Below are 14,418 nucleotides of genomic sequence, written 5' to 3'. Positions count from 1 at the left end.
CTAGGTTCTTCCCTAAACTGTAAGATTTATAATATTATATGTTACATGATTTCAATTATTTTATTTTTTAAAAATAAGTTTATTTCAGTAGTTCTCTATTTTTGTGTCTCTTCAAGTAGTGTCAGAGCATTCCTCAGTTAGGCACTTAGATTGTTCTGTTTGAACCACTACAAGTATGTTTGCAAAACCTCATTATCTTTGCTTTTTGGAAGTGGGTAGCTTTTAGGTAATATATGGTATGTTATGTAGACTGTGTATGTCTGTATATGTGTGTATTATGATATATATACCTATACATTTAAGTGTGATGTATAGAGACTGGGTTTGTGTATCAGCCTGGGCAAAGTTCTGGGAGACAAATGTAAGAGGTTTTAGTGAATGGTGAGTTGTAGAGATGTAATTGGCAGGTTTATTTAAGGATGGATAGCTCTTTGTCATGCTTGCTTTGTCACTTGATGTATAAACAGGCCTGTAGATCCACTTCCATATAGTCAAGAACTGTGCCTATCATTATCACATACTACAGTATAATACTGAAATTATTATGCTTATTTACAGCAAATAAAACTGAAGCATGGTTAGTAGACCCATATAGTCATCTGATTTATTCTACTTCTCTTATTGAAGTTTCACAAAAGAAATGGCCAAATAAAGAACTCATCTGTAAAACTGCCAGTAAAGTTTTGTTAGTTTATTAATTCCATGGACATGTCTTATAGTTTTTTGTTTGTTTGTTTGTTTTTGTTGTTGTTGTTTACTTGACAGAGAGGGAGATCACAAGTAGGCAGAGAGGCAGGCAGAGACCAGGTTCCCTGCTTAGCAGAGAGCCCAATGTGGGGCTCATTCCCAGGATCCTGGGATCATGACCTGAGCTGAAGGTAGAGGCTTATCCCACTGAACTACCCAGGTGCCCCCATGTCTTATAGTTTTATGATGACTATTTCATTATCATTAAAACACATTTGCCTTGGTATCCAAAAGTGCTGTACAAACATTTTGTTCTACCTTTATTTAGCCTTGTATTGGCTCTCCTTGTATACCCTGAGTCTCCTTCCCTGCAAAGCCCTTATATTAAAATTTTTGTCCTTATTTTATTTGGTGGCATATAATTTTTTCTAGATTACATTAAAACTTTGGGTTTTAAAATACATTTAAAATACATTTAATCCTAATATAATTTTATAGCTGAGTGTCAAATTTAGAACAAAAAAAACCTGTTTATATTAAAAAAAAATACATTTAATCATAATATAATTTTATAGCTCAGTGTCAAATTTAGAACAAAAAAAACCCTGTTTATTTCAAAAATATAATCTTTTATTCTAGGCTGAGAATTTTTTTCCTTTTTCTAAAGCTGAGATTGAACAATATTCAAATGTGGTTGTCTAGAACAATATTCACTTGAACAATATTCAAGTGTGGTTGTCTTTTTTTTTTTATTTTCAGCATAACAGTATTCATTGTTTTTGCACCACACCCAGTTCTCCATGCAATACGTGCCCTCCCTATTACCCACTACCTTATTCCCCTGACCTCCCCCCCCCCCTCCTTCAAAACCCTCAGGTTGTTTTTCAGAGTCCATAGTCTCTCATGATTCATCTCCCCTTCCAGTTTCCCTCAACTCCCTTCTCCTCTCCATCTCCCCATGTCCTCCACATTCTTTGTTATGCTCAAGTGTTACTGTCTTTTTAATTTAAGAATCTAGCAGGACTTAAGACAGCTGATGATAGCAATAATTTTTAAACATTTTAATTCCTTTCTTTTTGTCCTAAAATTCTCAAATCATAGTTCTGCTGGTGAGCTTTCATATTTATTTTCCTTGCTGCTGATGATAATGAATATGATGCACTGAATGATTAAGGTAAATTTATGAGCTCTGTAATAATGTACTCTTTTTGCACACATTTCTTTTTTTTTAATGAAATTAAGACCAATATTATTTAATCTTGGTGAAGATTTTTGCCTTCTTTGAATGATATAATTATTCCCAATTTTGGAATCCAAGAGATTTTACATTCTTCTTAAGGTTAACCCTAAAATCGACATAATAGATAAACATTATTCTTTCATTTCAGATGTGTGTGAATGGAAAATAAAATAGTTTATATAATTATTCATATGTATATTCATATGTAAGATAGAAGTTCATATGTACATGTTCTTTTTTTTTTTTAAGATTTTATTTATTTATTTGAAAGACAGAAATTACAAGTAGACAGAGAAGCAGGCAGAGAGAGAGAGGAGGAAGCAGGCTCCCTGCCGAGCAGAGAGCCTGATGCGGGTCTCGATCCCAGGACCCTGAGATCATGACCTGAGCCGAAGGCAGTGGCTTAACCCACTGAGCCACCCAGGCGCCCCTACATGTTCTTTTTTGAAAGCCAAGATATTTGCATGTATGAAAATCTGGCCTCTAGTTATTATTAGGAAATATAAAATGGTATCCAGCTTATTTCCTACTATTTGGTTGAAATAATAACATAAGTTGAAAAAAAAAGTAACACATTATTATGCAAAAGAAAAAAGTGTTCTGATAAAATTATAAATTTTAAATACTCAGGAACTTTTAAGGCTTAATACTTCACTTATATAACATATAATAAATATCATTTATTAGATTGCATAATATGACATTTTCATTTGAACATTAAAAATATTCAGAATTATACAATAAATCTTTTTTTGTTGTTTTCTGGTAAGGTAGCTAAGTAGTAGAGTTGACCTTAAAATATTGGGATATACTTCTCATTTGTGTTCCAAGAAATAAAACAGCTTTGAGGTATCGTTTCCATTTATAGAATAAGGAAAACATTGAACTGTTGAAAAATCTAATTTTTTTTAGAGAGAGAGAAGAAGAGTACACAAGCAGGGGCAGAGGCAGAGGCAGAGGGAGAAGCAGATTCTCCTGCTGAGCAAGGAGCCCATGCAGGACTCTATCCTAGGACCCTGAGATCATGACCTGTGCTGAAGGCAAACGCTTAACCCACTAAGCTGCCCAGGTGTCTTAAAAAATCAGTAATTCTTTTTAGATCTGTTAGAAAACTGAGGTAACAGGGCAAGGCATAGACCTTAAATATGGAGGGAGCAGGGCGACTGACTGGCTCAGTTGGTAGATCATGTGACTCTTATTCTCAGGGTTGTGAGTGTGACCCTCACTTTACAGATAGAGTTTACTTAAAAAAACAAAATGTTGAGACAAGTGAACACAGAGAATCACAGAACAGTAAGAAAAAAAGTCCAGGACCTGTAAGCCTGTTATAGAGGCAGTTCCTCTAAGTAGGTCCTAAGTAGGACCACTTGAACTGTGATTCACTAATTGTAAAACATGGATGAGCTTGAGAGTTAAACATTCTGGAGATCCAGTTTCAGGGGGGTCGTAAATGAATTTACCTCTAGGAGCCTCACTATGTTTCTGTGTGAAGATTGAGAAAAATGTGTTGGGGTTTCTAATAGAATGATAAGGAAAAGTAATCATAATAAAATGAACTCATAATATTCTGATCCCCTTAATAAGAGCGTGCCCTGAAGAGAAAAACTATACTGTAATGGCCAACTTATTGAGTTTTACTAGAGACTAATCTCTTGGGAGAAGGGAAATAACCAAATCCAGCTCTCTTTATCTTCCCTGTCACACCTAATATGTAAAAAGAAAAAAAAAAAAAAAAGAAAAGAAAAAAAGAGAGAAAGAAGAGGGAGAGAGGTGGAGAATGAGGGAGGAAGGAAGAAAGGGGAAGTTGAGGAGGGGAATCAGGAACATAAGGACTATAGAATGCTCTCCTCATACCTTACAACTACATCAACCTGTTTCCTGTAAAATTATAGAGAATGATAGCTGAAAGAACCTCAATGCTCAGGCACTGTCTAAGGATTTTCTGGGTATACCCAAAGACTCAGGAGAAGAAGTAAAAAAGATAATACAGGAAATTTTACTCTCTAAAACTTTTAGCTGTAGAAAACAATAAAAAGAACCTAACTCTTTACTAGTCTACATAAATCTTCAAAGTAAAGGGCAGTTTATCTCTCAGTTCTTTTCATCCTATGCACTATATCTTGCTGTAAATAAAAAAATAGTAAAACATGTCCAAAGGCAAAAAAAAAAAAAAAAGGACTCCAGAGAAAAAGCAAGTATCAGAACCACAAATGGCAGTAATTTTCAATAACTAGTCTGTAATATTAAAAAGGTTATGATCAATTTGCTAAGAATATGGAAAAATGGACATTTGTAAGAAGATATGAGTTAGGGAAGCAGAGAGATGAAACCCCAAGTAGGACTTAGAAGGAAATTGTAGAAATTGAAAAAATTTTAGGAGAAATGAAGGTTGCCTTAGTGAGCTCATAAGTGCATTGGCTATGGCCAAAGGAAGAATCAGTTAACTTGAAAATATGTGAATGGAAACAATCCAAACTAAAAGCAAAAAGAAAAAAGAATAACCCCCACCACCAAAAAATAGAATATTTGAGAGATGTGATATAATGTGTAATAAGAATATCAATGGGTGAAGAAAAAGAGAAAGAGAAGAAATATTTGAAGTACTTGTGACTGGAGAGTTTTATAGAATTACTAACAGACTGCAAAACACAGATCAACGAAGCCCAAGAAACATTAAAAAGGACACATTCCTAAAACTGTACTTAGGCATATCATATTTAACATAAAAAAATTGAAGGCAACAAGAAAATCTGGAAAGAAGGCAGAATAAAAAAGCACTTTACTCAAAGAGGAGTAATGAAATTCATTACTTTGGATTCCCCTTGAGAAACCATTTCAGTGAGAGAGTAGAGTGAGATATTGGAAGCATTGGAGGATAAAAACAAAACAAAATTATCCTTCATAAAAGAGGACCAATAGAGACAGTGTCAGAGAAGTAAACATTGAGAAAATCTGTTGCTACTGGACCTACTTTGCAAAAAATGTTAAAAGTTGTTCTTTAGAAAGAAGGAATGTGATATAATTCAGAAGCTTGGATTTGAAGAAAGGAGTGTTAGAGAAGGAATAAATGAAGGTAAAACAAGATCTTTTATCTCTCTTAAACTTAGTGGTTCCAACAGAATTCAGAAAGAATTAGGTGGAATTTTCTGTCGTAAGTTATGTAGCTTACCTGTGAAGCAGTAAATTATGATGTTATATAAAAATAGAGTTAGAGGGGCACCTGGGTGGCTCAGTGGGTTAAAGCCTCTGCCTTCAGCTCAGGTCATGATCTCAGGGTCCTGGGATTGAGCCCCACTTCTGGCTCTCTGCTTGGCATGGAGCTTGCTTCTCCCTCTCTCTCTGCCTGCCTCTCTGCCTACCTGAGATCTCTCTCTCTCTGTGTCAAATAAATAAATAAAAATAAAATCTTAAAAAAAAATAAAGTCAATGTGGGAACACCTGGGTGGCTCAGTGGGTTAAGCCTCTGCCTCGGCTCAGGTTATGATCTCAGGGTCCTGGGATCGAGCCCCACTTTGGGCTCTCTGCTCAGCGGGGATCCTGCTTCCTCCTCTCTCTCTGCCTGCTTCTCTGCCTGCCTGTGATCTCTGTCTGTCAAATAAATAAATAAAATCTAAAAAAAAAAAAAAAAGATAAGAGAGTCATTGCTCTAAGACATATTACTCCTTAATAAACATGTGTTTATCTTACAAAGCCTGGAGATGCATGAGGCAAAAAAGTATGCATAAGAAATAGATTAATCCAATCCAATGTTTTAGATGGTGACTTTAGTCCTTTCCAGCGATAGTTGACAGATCTAGTTGCACAAGTTTGAACTATTTGTCAACTTGATGTAACTGACAATATCTTATCCAAGAGCAGCAGCAGAATACATATTCTCAAGTTCACATGGAATGTTTACAAAAATAGATCAAATTATGGGCCCTAATGTAGACTTCCACAAAATTTTTTTAAAAGAATAGAAATTGTACAGAGCATATCCCAACACCACAGTAGACTTAAACTAGAAATCAGTAACAGAATTGGAAAATTCGAGTAAAGTTGGAGCTCAGATACACAAATCTAGATAACTGATGCGTCAGAGAAGTCTCATGAGAAGAGAAGAAAAACATTTAGAACTAAATGAAAATGAAAAGACAGCTTACCAGATTTTGTGGATACAGTGAAAACAGTGCTTATGGGAAAATTTATAGCACTGAATGTATATATTAGAAAAAGATGTGAAATCAGCAAGCCAACTATCCATTTGGAAAAGAAGAGAAAATTAAATCAGAAGAAAAAATTAATAAAAACTGAAATGGAAAATAACAGCACTGAAAATAAACAGCACTATAAAAACAACAGCTCTGAAATTCTCAATATTGATATTCTCAATAGAGAATATCAGTTATACCAAAAATGGGTGTCTTAAAAATATCGGTGAAATTGAAAATTCTAGGCCAGTGAATCAAGGAAAAAAGAGGAAAACACAGTTACTAATGTCAGTAATAAAAGAGGGCCATACTACTGTTCCTCTAGACAGTCAAAGGATAATAAAGGAATATTATGAACAACTCCATACAGATTTGATAATGTAGGTGAAATGGACCAATTCCTTGAAGACAGTTTATTAAATCTCACAGGAGAAATAATCTGAATAGTTCTGTATCCAATAAACTGATCAATAATTAATAACCTTCCAAAATACAAAGCATCAGGCCCAGTTGAGTTCCCTGGTAGTGAACTCTACCAAACATTTAATGTAGAAATTATACCCATTCTCTACAGTCTCTTCTAGAAAATAGAATTAATATTTCTTAACTCATTCTCTAAGGCCAGCACTACTCTAATATTACTATTACACATGAAGTCACAAGAAAACTGCAGATCAGTGAATCTGATACATAAGGATAGAGGAATCCAAAACAAAATATTAATGATTTGAATCCACCAATATGTTTTTTTTAAAGATTATTATCACCAATATGTTTTTTAAAATAATAAACCATGACATGGAAATTTGTTCTACGTTTGTAGGGGTGTTTAAGTATTCAAAAAATCAGTTACCATAAACAATCACATTAAAGAAAAAGAAAAATCATGACTGTAATAGTTGAAGGAAAAGCATTTGACAAAATCCAACATCCAACCATGATGAAAATGCTAAGTAAACCAGGAGTAAAAGGGATCTTCTCAACTTAATATAAACCATCTACAAAAATACTAAAAGTAAGATCAGGTATAAGGCAAGCATTGTTTGCTCGTACCATGTATGTTCAACACTGCACTGCTATACATCCTAGCTAATGTAAATTAGCAAGAAAAAGTAAATAAACATAAAGATGAGGAAGGAGGAAATAAAACTGTGTTTTTAGTATTATCATGTGATCAAATGTGGAAAATTCTACAGAATCACCCACATATCTACCTACTTCCTTCTTTCCTTCCTTCCTTCAAGATTTTATTTACTTATTTGATAGCACAAATAGGCAGAGAGAGAGAGGAAAGCAGACTCCCTTCTGAGCAGAGAGCCCGATGCAGGGCTTGATCCCAGGACCCTTGGATCATGATCTGAGTCGAAGGCAGAGGCTTAACCCCCTGAGCCGCCCAGGTGCCCTATGATGCTTTTCTACATGCCAGGATTTAACACTTGGAATTTGAAATTAAAAACACTTTATATTATATTAGAAAATGAAATTGGGGGGATGCCTGGGTGGCTCAGTTGGTTCAGTGTCAACTCTTGATTTCAGCTCAGGTCATGATCTCAGGATTGTGGGGGGTTGAGCCCTGTGTTGGGCTCTGTAGTCAGCATGGAGTCTGCTTGGGATTCTTTCTCCCCTCATTCTGTCCCTCCTCTCTCTTCCTCTACATAAAGTCTTTTAAAAATGGAATAGATATAAATGTAGCAAAATATACAAAAGATGTTCTTTGAATACATAAATTGGCACATGGCAGTGTTATAAAATGTAAGATATAAAAGAGATATTAATACATCAATATATATTAATATAATATATTAGTTATATAATATATAATATACATTAATATATAATAACATAAGATATAAATGAGATATTAATTCATGAAAAACACAGTGGAGGCTTAAATATTGCTGAGTGAAAGAAACCATTTTGAAAAGCCTTCAAAACATAGTATATTATTTTAACATATGCAGTTCCTTGGGATTACAGAACTTTAAAAACAGTTAAAAGATCAGTGATTTCCACAGGTTCAGGAAAAGGAGGAAGATGATTGAACAGGGTATGTTTAGGACAATAAAACTGTGTGTGATGCTTTGGTTATGGTTCTATTACATTATGAATCACCAAAACTCAAAATGTACAACACAAACAATGAAATCTAATGTAAACTATGAGCTTTCAAAATAATAATATATCTCTGTTTGTCAAATAAATAAATAAAATCTTTTTAAAAAGTTAAAAAAATCAAAATAATAATATGTCAATATCATTTGCTTGTTAATTTTAACAAGTGGAGAACAGTGATGAAAAAATGTTAGTAATAGGGGAACTGTGTGAAAGTCTATCAATATTAAAAAATATGTAAGCATATTGGGATAAATACTAGACTTGAGTAATATATATCTTTTGTACTTCCATAACAAAACATTAAGGTTTTGTGATTATTTATTTTTATAATTGTGTATAACAACACTGAGGAGTATGGAATGTTGAGGAAGAAGTCTAAGAAGTGATTATAACAATGATGAGTTCCAAAGTAATAACCATTTAATTATGTGAAGTGGGCAATGTGTTACAGACTGGAAGGTTAGCGCACACTAAAGCTGAAGACAAGGGAAATAATGGTTAGGTAATAAAACTGAATTCCATTTGAAACTGTTTCAGAATAACTAAAGCAAAGGGAGTATGCAGCAGTTGAAAGGAAGCTGTGAGAATTAAGCTTTTGGTGTCAGTGAGACCCAGATGTCTTCACTGAAAAGAAGGCTTAGTCCTCAGTCTATAAAGGAGAGTTTTTAAGGAGGGACAATAAAAGCGTATGTTCAAATAGTTTTGTTCTTTTGAATTTGCTCTTCTTTCTTCCAAAACTTGAAGTTGTATAATCAAGAATCAAAAGAATTGAACAAAATAAACAAGTTAGTACATTATTAAAATGTCAGCAAATTAAGGATTTTGAATTTGTTTAGACTTCCTCTGTACCATTTATTTTGTCTTGCCATTGAGGGGAACCATATATTTACAATAGAGAAAGCTTTGTTTTATTTGTATCAGCAGGATTTGGATTTATGGAATAACTGACTGACATGATAAATGTCATCATCACTAAAGGAAAACTTAATTGTTGTATTTCATGAGAGGAGGGTAGCCCATACAGGGGCACAGGAGAAAGAACTACTGTAGGCCATTAGACAAAAAGGAATGAAAGGAACCCTAAATCAGGGCCTTAATTTGGGTCTCAAAGAGGGGCAAAGTATTTCAAAGTAATAATTTTAGCAGGCTTTGAGTTATGGTAGTGGTCTCTAGTTTTATGATCCCTGAAGTGATTGAGGGCAGGAGAAACTTTGGCTTAGTCTGTGACTTAGATAAAGGAAGTACTGGGAATGGGATTTGTTGATTTGGTCATGAAAAGCTTGCTATTAGTGGAATCCTTTGCTATCTCAAGGAATGAGGGTGCTGGAAAGTCTTTAACTGTTCAGAAATATTTTTTAAGGTGCCAAGACATCATAAAATACAGAGAATGTAAAAAAAAACATTAATATGACCTTCTAGAGGTATGCACTTTCATTACCTAATGCTTCTCTTGCATAACTTTAATTGTATTAATCAGAGAATGAATTACTCTGGCAGTTATTTGAAATGAGTAATAATTACAGTTAAATTAAGATTTAAGTTCTTTTCCATTATTCTTTAATCATATTTTCTTGTTAACTTGATTTCTATCTAATGAGAAGTTGCTAGAGGTTTTTTTTTTTTCATAATGACATAGCATGTAGTTGGAATGAATAATTAATTATTTTACATTATAGAAAATGCTCAATTATGTTATAGGGATTCATGTACAGTATATTGTGGTTCACACATCACATTATAGTGTAGTCATCTGCTTAGGGAATTTGCAAATTCATGCTATTCAGTATAATAATTATTAATGTCTTTTTACCCTTTACCATTCCAATACTCAACATCTACTTTCATTCATCATTAACTACTTTTATGTTAATCACAAGTTTTCTCCAGGACTATGCTGTTCAGTACAACTGTTCGCTCTTTGAATGTGGCAAGTTAAACTTGTTAAAATTAAGTAAAATTTAAGATTTATTACCTCATCCCTGTAGTCACATGTTAAGTGCTCAATCCTTCATGTGGCTACTGCCTAATGAGTTTGTAGGGCATTTTCTTCATTATAGAAAGTTCAAAAGCTCTGACAGCTCTTTTGTTTTTTTAAAATTTTTACAAAATTTAATATACTTAAAAGCTCTTACTGCTGAGATACTTGCAGATTAAGTAATGTAATTTGAGTTCAAAAAAACTGGAGAGAAGGAATAAAGTATTATGGAGGAAATAGAGTTTGTCATAAATTTATAATTGGTTAATACACTAGGTTTAATTTTTCTCTTCCTCTCATTATTCAAAAACTGCCAGTGTTTTTGAATGTACCTTAAGAAAAACCATAATAAGCATTAAGTAGGAATAAAGTTCTCACCAGCATTTAGAGGTATTTGTATCCCTATGTAGCAGATGAAATCCCACTCCACATGATCTAGTTCCTGTAGTGTGGGAAGTTTTAATTATGCCTTAAGACTTGCCTGCTGTTGGTGGGTATTAAGGAGGGCACAGATTGCACGGAGCACTGGGTGTTACATGCAAACAATGAATCATGGAACTCTACATCAAAAATTAATGCTGTACTGTACAGTAACTAAAATAACATAATAAAAAATGTGTAAAAAGGAAAAAAAGTCTTACCTGCAAGAGTACTGTTGGGTCCCCCAATAATGTGTCCATGATTAAAGGAGCATGACTGATACCAAGTGAAGGTCAAGCAAAGCTTTATTTCACATCAAGAATCAAACCGACCATTGGGGGCCTCCTTTTACAGAGAGGACGACCCCTCCTTGCCTCACAGACTAACTTTTATAGAGCAAAGGACATGTGGTTGAGGCTGGCTACACACAGGTGGCCAATAAGATTGTAACACACAGAGAAAGCTACACAGTCCTGCTAGGTCACACACGGGTGGCCAATTGAATTACAATTCACCCCATAGTAGCTATTTGAACCAGCCTATCACCTTGGTCAGAATTGGCACCCAAAAGGCGGGGCCCACACTCCTTGGTAGCTAGGGAGACTGTATGCATGCTCCACTGATTGAATGTCTCCACCTGGCCCGACTTATCCCTGCATTCAGGCTGTTATCTCCACCTGACCTGACCCACCCTTGTATTTGGGCTTTGTTACCTGGGACTGGTTTCCTGGACTTGCTTTTAAGTAAGTTCCCTTGGGGATGGGGCAGGGTCAGTTTAAGTTTTACTGCATAAACAACAAAATGGCTCTTCAACCGAGGTGGGGCCGCTCTGGCTAAATAGGCCCTTATAGTATATATAGATCAAGTTTTCTTTCCAGGTTTATTTTGTTCTATTTCAAAACATAGAAATAATGCCACAGATAAAGTTTTGCTAAAAGTCAGAGTTGCCCTTATGGGTCTTATGGGTAGACTATAATAGACTATGATATATTAAAAACTACTGCTGCTGAGATTAATTTTTGGAAATTCAAATTAACATTTCTGAAAAAGAGAATAGTGTTTGCTTACTGAGTAATTGGTGTTTTATCCCCCTACAGCTAGATCAGTCAACTTCTGTGTCTTGCTTTCCTGTTCCTTTTGGTGAATTATTTTAAGAGAGAAAGTGGGGTAAGAGTAAAGAAAATCCTTGGCATGCTAGGCAAACTTTGACAATAATAGATGGTCTGTTTGAAATTGGCACAAAAATTGTCTGTTAGTGCATCTTAACAAAAGGACTTAGATTTATTTTTAGATAGGCAGGTGATTATTGTAGACAGTAATGTTAAAGAGTGTAAGGGCCTATTTAGCCAGAGCGATTTCATCTGGGTTAAGCAGTGATTTTGTTGTTTATGTAGTAAAACTTAAACTGACCCTGCCCCCACTCTGTCCCCCCCTCCCCCCAAACTTACTGAAAAGCAAGTCTGGGAAAGCTCAAATAAAGGGGTGGGTCAGACCAGGTGGAGACATCCAATCAGTGGGGGCGCATACTGTCTCCCTAGCTACCAAAGAGTGTGGGCCCTGCCTTTTGGGCGCCAATTCTGACCAAGGTGATAGGCTGGTTCAAATAGGTACTATGGGGTGAGTTGTAACTCAATAGGCCACTCGTGCATGACCTAGCATGACTGTGTAGCTTTCTCTGTGTGTTACAATCTCATTGGCTACCTGTGTGTGGCCAGGCTCAACCACATGGCCTTTGCTCTATAAAAGTTAGACTGTGAGGCTGGGGATGGTTGTCCTCTCTGTAAGAGGCAGCCCTGAATGATTCCTGATGCTTGGCACGAAATAAAGCTTTGCTTGACTTTTGCTTTGTATCAGTCTCATTCCTTTGATTAAGGACCTAACAAAAAGCAAAGTATTTGGGGTTACACTTGAATTTAAAAATTAGCTTCACAGTAAACTGTGATCTAAGGAAGGAGAAGAATAATCCCTCATTAGTTCTTTTAGGGAGTTATGGTAAGATTGTAGCAGCTAAGACAGTGATGAGTAACTGACAGGTTTTACAGGTATTTCTTATTCAGAAATAAATTGGGCTACGTATATTGATTTGAATTCTTACATTCACAGAATAATGTCAGTAGATGAACATAATGGGTATCTTTTTATTTTACAGGGCTCTAAAGTCAAAACCTTGAGATTAATAATGGCGGGAAAATCTTTGCTTTTTAAAGTAATTCTCCTTGGAGATGGTGGAGTTGGGAAGAGCTCTGGAATGAACAGGTATGTGACCAATAAGTTTGATACCCAGCTCTTCCATACAATAGGTGTGGAATTTTTAAATAAAGATTTGGAGGTGGACGGACATTTTGTTACTATGCAGATTTGGGACACAGCCGGTCAAGAGCGATTCAGAAGCCTGAGGACGCCATTTTACAGAGGTTCTGACTGTTGCCTGCTCACTTTCAGTGTCGATGATTCTCAGAGCTTCCAGAACTTGAGTAACTGGAAGAAAGAGTTCATATATTACGCAGATGTGAAAGAGCCCGAAAGCTTTCCTTTCGTGATTTTAGGCAACAAGATCGACATAAGTGAACGTCAAGTGTCTACAGAAGAAGCCCAAGCCTGGTGCAGGGACAACGGCGACTATCCTTACTTTGAAACAAGCGCAAAAGATGCCACAAATGTCGCAGCGGCCTTTGAGGAAGCGGTTCGAAGAGTGCTGGCTACTGAGGATAGGTCAGATCACCTGATCCAGACGGACATGGTCAGTCTGCACCGAAAGCCCAAGCCTAGTTGTCTTGCTGTTGACCATTTAGAGAGGTTGCCTGTGTGATCTAACTAACTCACACACACACAGAAAAACACCTGGTGGAGAAGAGAATTAGCATTTGCAGCAATGGATCATCTACTCATAAAATTAAACTAACCATATTGCTGTTTTGTTAGTGGGTGGGAGAAGGGACACATCAGTCATGGAAGAATCCATTTACTCAGTAGTGGCACCGTACATTTATAAATTGTAATGGTTGTCTGTTAACGTTTAATTTAAATATGTACGTTACAGCGCTAATAATGAAATAGTCAATACTTTAATTATAATTAAAATAAAATACCACATTATTCTTGAAGTTATAGCTGGACTACGTTTCTCTTTATAAATTGGAAAACTATATATTTAGTTTTCCCCCACTATCCAAAAGTAGAGTGTTCCTCTGAAATCTTTCAAATGCCAAAGTAGTATAGTGCACACAAGCAATTATCAATTTATCAGGAAAACTTTTTTTTTAGATTTATTTATTTATTTGGCAGGCAGAGATCACAAGTAGGCAGAGAGGCAGGCAGAGAGAGGAAGGGAAGCAGGCTCCCTGCCAAGCAGAGAGCCCGATGTGGGGCTCCATCTCAGGACCCTGACCAGGACCTAGACTGGAGGCAGAGGCTTAACCTACTGAGCCACCAAGATGCCGTGGCTTTTTTTTTTTTTTTTTAAGGATTTTATTTATTTATTTTTTTAAGGATTTTATTTATTTATTTTTTAAGGATTTTATTTATTTATTTGTCAGAGATAGAGATAGAGAGAGAGAGACTGAGCAAGCAGGAAGTGGGGCAGACAGAGGGAAGAACAGGATCCCTGCAGAGCAAGGAGTCAGATGCAGGACTTATTCACAGAATTCTGGGATCATGACCTGAGTTGAAGGCAGACACTCAACTGACAGCCACCCAAGTGCCCCTATATGGAAAACTTTTTGAGTATACTCAGATCAAAACAAATAACCTCTGTTAGGCTTTTCTGACACTTTAGATATGTTTTGCTAACA

General features: G+C 35.6%; 1 protein-coding gene across 1 annotated transcript; it reads left to right on the top strand.

The window, feature by feature from the left end:
- The first annotated feature begins 12,806 nt into the window (after positions 1-12,806).
- Positions 12,807-13,644, top strand: LOC123935859 (ras-related protein Rab-9A-like). Its single transcript, XM_045996699.1, has one exon. The coding sequence runs from the start codon at positions 12,807-12,809 to the stop codon at positions 13,434-13,436; it is 630 nt and encodes a 209-aa protein (XP_045852655.1). The 3' UTR covers positions 13,437-13,644.
- Positions 13,645-14,418: the final 774 nt, after the last annotated feature.

Source organism: Meles meles, chromosome Y (assembly GCF_922984935.1).
Source record: "Meles meles chromosome Y, mMelMel3.1 paternal haplotype, whole genome shotgun sequence".
In the NCBI taxonomy this organism is placed as follows: domain Eukaryota; kingdom Metazoa; phylum Chordata; class Mammalia; order Carnivora; family Mustelidae; genus Meles; species Meles meles.
Note: the sequence above shows the minus strand (reverse complement) of the source record. Positions and strands in the feature narration are given on the sequence as shown.